Source organism: Canis lupus, chromosome 26, assembly GCF_048164855.1.
Source record: "Canis lupus baileyi chromosome 26, mCanLup2.hap1, whole genome shotgun sequence".
Lineage (NCBI taxonomy): Eukaryota > Metazoa > Chordata > Mammalia > Carnivora > Canidae > Canis > Canis lupus.
Window position 1 is genome coordinate 4,081,731 of NC_132863.1, and position 5,627 is coordinate 4,087,357.

General features: G+C 60.6%; 1 protein-coding gene across 3 annotated transcripts; it reads left to right on the forward strand.

The window, feature by feature from the left end:
- The first annotated feature begins 370 nt into the window (after positions 1-370).
- On the forward strand, positions 371-3,074 carry NKX2-2 (NK2 homeobox 2). Of its 3 annotated transcripts, none has more exons than XM_072799817.1 (2): positions 371-725; positions 1,634-3,074. In XM_072799817.1, exons 1-2 carry the CDS (start codon positions 467-469, stop codon positions 2,194-2,196), a joined length of 822 nt encoding a protein of 273 aa, XP_072655918.1. In that variant the 5' UTR covers positions 371-466; the 3' UTR covers positions 2,197-3,074. The 3 variants fall into 3 exon arrangements, with proteins under 3 accessions (XP_072655918.1, XP_072655920.1, XP_072655919.1); XM_072799819.1 differs by lacking the exon at positions 371-725 and adding an exon at positions 804-1,088; XM_072799818.1 differs by lacking the exon at positions 371-725 and adding an exon at positions 1,142-1,392.
- The last annotated feature ends 2,553 nt before the right edge of the window (positions 3,075-5,627 follow it).

Genomic DNA, 5,627 nt, shown 5'->3' on the forward strand with positions numbered 1-5,627 from the left:
TCCCTCTCTTTCTCCCCCTCTTCTCCCCCCTCTCCCCAGGTTCGTGAGTGGAGCCCAGCCTTATATGGACTGATCGCTCGGGCAATGGCCCATTTTTTCCTCGCCACCAGCCGCCACCGCGCGCCGAGCGGCCGCCGGAGCCCGAGCTGACGCCTCCCTGGCACCCCTCCTGGAGTTACAAACTAGGGCCCGGCCCGCGGCGCTCGGCGCAGGCCGCCCGCTCCTGCGTCGGTTCCCGCGTGGTTTCAGAGAGGACACAGGCACTGCTTTGGGGCTTTTTCCCCCCTCCCCTTCCTTAGAGTTTCTCTTTTTTAAAATAATAATTATCTCAATAATTAAAGCCCACCCCCCTCCTCCCCTCCCCCATCCCTCCCCCCCATACCCCCTCCCCGCCCCAACTGGGGAGCGCCGCGAATTGACCAAGTGAAGCTACAACTTTGCGGCATAAATTGCGGGGTCCCGAGCCATGTCGCTGACCAACACAAAGACGGGGTTTTCGGTCAAGGACATCTTGGACCTGCCGGACACCAACGACGAGGAAGGCTCGGTGGCTGAAGGGCCGGAGGAGGAGAGCGAGGGCCCCGAGCCCGCCAAGAGGGCCGGGCCGCTGGGGCAGGGCGCCCTGGACGCGGTGCAGAGCCTGCCCCTGAAGAACCCCTTCTACGACAGCAGCGACAACCCATATACGCGCTGGCTGGCCAGCACCGAGGGCCTCCAGTACTCCCGTAAGTAGCGAAACTTGGCCGCCGCGGCCGCGGCCCGGGCTGGACTGTGGGGGGGGAAGGGGAAGGGGCCCTGTAAACTCGGTCCCTCGCCCGGCTCCTCCGGAAAGATTTCTAACACTTGTTAATGATGCCCTAACGATGTCCTCCTCAAAACCCCGAGTACCGAGTACCGGAAAAAGACGTGGTCTCGGATATTTTTTCAAAGCAAGAAATTAGGGAAAAGAGGGGGAGGGGATACCTCCCAAGGGCTGCTTACAGATGTCAACCCAGGACTGATGGCTCCGGTGGAGCCCCCCCACGCCCCCACCCTGACAGCGAGGAGGGACTGGCCTGGAGCACTGGAGCGAGCCATCAAGCCTCGGGGTACGGGGAGAGGATGGGGGAGGCTCCGGGTAGCCCGGGTATAAATAGCTCACCCTGCCCCCTGCACGATCATAGAGGACGCTTTGTGCGGGGCGGAGGGTGTCGAGAAAGTCCGAAAGCAAAAACGAAAGCCCCCAAAAAACCTGCCTTAAATGGCCAAGCCGATCAATGCTGGGATTGTGGGGTTTTTCTTTTAAAAATCTGTCCACGTCCATCCGGAGAGGAAACTGCTTAAGGGGGCCAGAGCCCTTAACCCGCGAAGATCTTCTCCGCGCGCCACTCGCCCCAAATACGCACCCACACTGTGCGAACCCCTAGGAACGCGAGCCCGGAGCCCCCATTCCTGTCACTTCTCCTCTTTCCCGGGGCGGGGGGGAACCAACGGTTTTGTTGCGCATGGAGCAGGGCGGGGGTCAAGACGGAGACAGTGGGGCCGGGCTGCGGGGCGCGGAGGGCCGAGGGCACACGGAGGGTCCTGGGCGCGCAGGGTCGGGCCCTGCGAGCGCGCGGCCTCCAGGCGCCTGACGTGCTTCTCTCTCCCCCAGTGCACGGGCTGGCGGCCGGCGCGGCGCCCCAGGACTCAAGCTCCAAGTCCCCGGAGCCCTCGGCCGACGAGTCACCGGACAATGACAAGGAGACCCCGGGTGGCGGGGGGGACGCGGGCAAGAAGCGGAAGCGGCGGGTGCTCTTCTCCAAGGCACAGACCTACGAGCTGGAGCGGCGCTTCCGGCAGCAGCGGTACCTGTCGGCGCCCGAGCGCGAGCACCTGGCCAGCCTCATCCGCCTCACGCCCACGCAGGTCAAGATCTGGTTCCAGAACCACCGCTACAAGATGAAGCGCGCCCGGGCCGAGAAAGGTATGGAGGTGACGCCCCTACCCTCGCCGCGCCGGGTGGCCGTGCCCGTTTTGGTCAGGGACGGCAAACCGTGCCATGCGCTCAAAGCCCAGGACCTGGCAGCCGCCACCTTCCAGGCGGGCATCCCCTTTTCGGCCTACAGCGCGCAGTCTCTGCAGCACATGCAGTACAACGCCCAGTACAGCTCGGCCAGCACCCCCCAGTACCCGACAGCACACCCCCTGGTCCAGGCCCAGCAGTGGACTTGGTGAGCGCCGCCCCTCCGAGACTCGCGGCCCTAGGCCCAGGCCCCACCCCGGCGGCGGCGGCGGACTCGGTCCTTTCGGTGGCTATTATTATTATTATTATAATTATTATTACGGAGTCGAGTTGACTCTTGGCTCCTTTGGGGAGGCGCCGGGAGGTTGCCTGCGCCTCCCTGGAAGGGCAGATTCCACCCACCCAGCTCTGCCCCTTTCCTCTCTCCTTTTGAACCTTTGGAGAGGGCTGAACTATAAGCCGTGTTTACAGAATGTTTGCCTCTGGGGGGGTGGGGGGGGGACACCAAACCGTCCCCGCCTTAACGTCCTCGCTTGAGACCGAGAAAAAGACCAACACACACACCCCGCCCCGCTTTTGTGAATTTTGTAAAATATGTTTGTGTGATAGCGATATTGTCAGCCGTCTTCTAAAGCAAGTGGAGAACACTTTAAAATTATAGAGAATTTTTCTCCTTTTTTTTTTTTATAAGAAAATGCTAAATATTTATGGCCATGTAAACGTTCTGACAACTGGTGACAGATTTCGCTCTTCGTTGTAAATATCGGTGGTGATTGTTGCCAAAATGATCTTCAGTATGGGCCTGTACCCCCTGGGCCCGACTCCTTTCTTTGTGGTTTGTTTGCGTTTGTTTATGTTTGGTTACCCCCTGCTTTCTTTTCCTTTTATATTTTGTTCAGTGCAAACATTTCTCAAATATGAAAAAGGAAAAAATGTGTAGGCGAGAAGCCCCCTGCCCCATCTCCGGGTCCTGAGCCCGGGGACTTGGAGCTCAGCGGTTCCGTGCGGGTCCCCAAGAGCGCCGGACGCTGAAAGCTTTCGATTTTTTAAATAAGAATTTTAATAAAAATCCTGTGTTTAAAAAAACCAAGCCCGGCCCTCCCGTTTGTCTTACTTTGTCGCCTTGCGCCGGGCCCGAGGCCTGGGGCATGGACCCCAGCCAGGCCGCTTGCAGCGCTCTCCCCGCGCTTCCCTTCGGGGCCGGGGCCCAGGGGCGCCCGGGGCGCAGGCGAGGCTCCCTCACCCGAGCGGCGGGCCACGCCCCGCGCCTCCGATCCCCAGCCCTGGAGGGAGCGCTCGGCCTCGGGCCTCGGGGCTGTCGACCCGAAGCCCGAGGTCGCCCGCCCTCTGCCGGGTCTCCCTCCTGGCCTCGCGCGCTGTCCGAAGCAGGGGCGGCGGCGTCCTGGCTCCGGGAGGACAAGTGACTTCGGAAAACACCGAGGCGAAGGGAGCAAGCCCCCCTCGCTCGCCCAAACCTACGAGTGGCTCCTTCAGCCTGAGAAGCTGTTGAAGCCACTACACTCGATGACTTTCACTTTGTTGCATTTGATTTACCTCGCGCGAGGAAGGGGGGTGGGGACGCTGAGGTTGAGGCTGGTCGGCGTTTTCTCTACTCCCCACCCCCCTTTCAAAATCCGCCGACTGCAGGCGGCCGGCGAGACCGCTCCGAGACCAGGGCGCCCAGCGGAGCGGGGAGGCGGGTTTTGGGGTGCTCGAGCCTTAGCAATGAGGTGGAACGCCGGGACCGGCGCGCAGGGGAGGGAGGGAGGGAGGGAGGGAGGGGGGCTGCTCCAGCCTCCTCTAGGCTCCTGGGCCCGGGAGAGCCAACGAGCGAGAGTCAGTGGCAGTCTCCACAAACGCGACCTCTCTCGCCTCCTTTCCGCCCCCATTCTTTCTGGATTTGCAGACCCCAAACCCCAGGCTGATCCCAGGCCTCCGCCCCTCCTAGCATTTGGCTGAGCGCGGCCGTCCAAGCCAGCCCTTCGGCGTGAAACTGAGCGAACTGCTTGCTAGAAAGTAAGGGTTTGGAGGTGGGGTGATGCGCCCCGACCTGCCCGGCTGTGGTGAAGGGAGAGCGCCTCGAGCAAACAGCGCCCGGTGCGCCCGGGGGAGGGCGCATCGGCCCGTCCCTAATAGAGAATAGGTCCCACCACCCACCCCCCCTCGTCGCAGAGAGATCTCCTTGGCGGATGCTGGCTCACACTTGCCCACGCAAGGGAGCATCTCGGGGGGCCATGCTTGCGCTTGTCTCCTCCATTTCGCAGATTTCCGAAAATACCCAGGTCCCTGTAGCTCAGAGCCCAGCGGGCGCTGAGATGCCTCGGGATTGAAAGTCGGCCCCCTTCAGAAATTGTGTCTCTCGCTTTCTCTTGAGCTCCACCTTCATGGCTGGGGAGGGGCGGGGGGCGAGGAGGCCGAGCAAAGGCAGCAGTCCCAGCTGACTTTCTCACTCCCTCTGGTTCATGATCAGATTTAATTCAATATCTAAAGTAAACATGATTATCCGTGTGACCAAATCTGCGCGTCAATAGCACTCAGCGCAACACGCCCTGGGACGTGATTACACGTTATTTCTGCGATGCGCACCGGCCCCTAGATAATTCAGGGCGCTGGAGTCTTTCTAATAGCCTCCTAAATGTCCTTCCCCATCTCCAGTTTCATCAGGGTTCACCCAGGTTTCCCTAAATACTGAGAAGTCTCCTTTTGTTCCCCCACAGTATGTAAACGTTTGGGTTTTTAGTTCTTGCTGCTTGTAAAGGCCAAGAGAATTCTCCCCAAATCATTTATTGTGAAATGGTTGGATGCCCAACTTGCCCTGATACCAACTACTCAAGATTCCACTGGTAACTTCTCTGTAACTCCCCAATCCGACCGGAAAGGAGGTGAGACTTCCGAGCCTCTTGGAGTGGAGTGGTCAGGAGGCCTAAGGCACAGCCCCCAAGGCTCCAGTTGATTTTGACTGTTCCAGGCCTAGGGCTTCCGGAGGCCAAGAGTGATCTTAGGAGCCCCTCCTCCCACAGCCTCCAGGGAGGAATGAGGCAAAGTGGAAGGTCCAAATTCTGGAAGGCTTCCACTGTGTGCACATTGAAGGCCCAATGAGGGTGCATTTGGGGCGGTGGCCAGGCCTGCAGGCCTGCAATCTGGATGTGCGCTGGCCTGGCTAGGAGCTGGGGAGGTGGGTCCGGCGCCCGCCTCCCTCTGTCCTCGGTCCCGTGGAGTCAATAAAAGCGCCCGCAGAGCCCTGTGTGGCCCTAACCCCAGCGCCCTGGGAGCGCACCCGGCGCGGGGTCCGCTTTGGCAGTCTATCTTCGCCCAATCTACAGCGGGCCGCACAAAACGGCACAATGGAAGAGCTGGGAGCCGGGGATGTTAGAGGCGTGCATATTAAAAAGAGGCAGAGAAAGGATTGCAGGGGACAGAGAGAGGGGAAGAGGGAGAAGGGGCCCATCCTCCCTCCCTCTCCTCCCCCTCCACCCTGCACCATTCAGCGCGCTTATCGCAGGCAGTGAATCCCGGAGTCAGGCAGAAGTCTCCTTGGGGTTTTGTTGGGCCTGTCACTGGGTCCCTTTGTCATCTGCGGGCTCCATGCTGGATTCCATATGGCCAGCTGGGCCGAGGGAGCGCGAGGAGGGACCCGCACAAA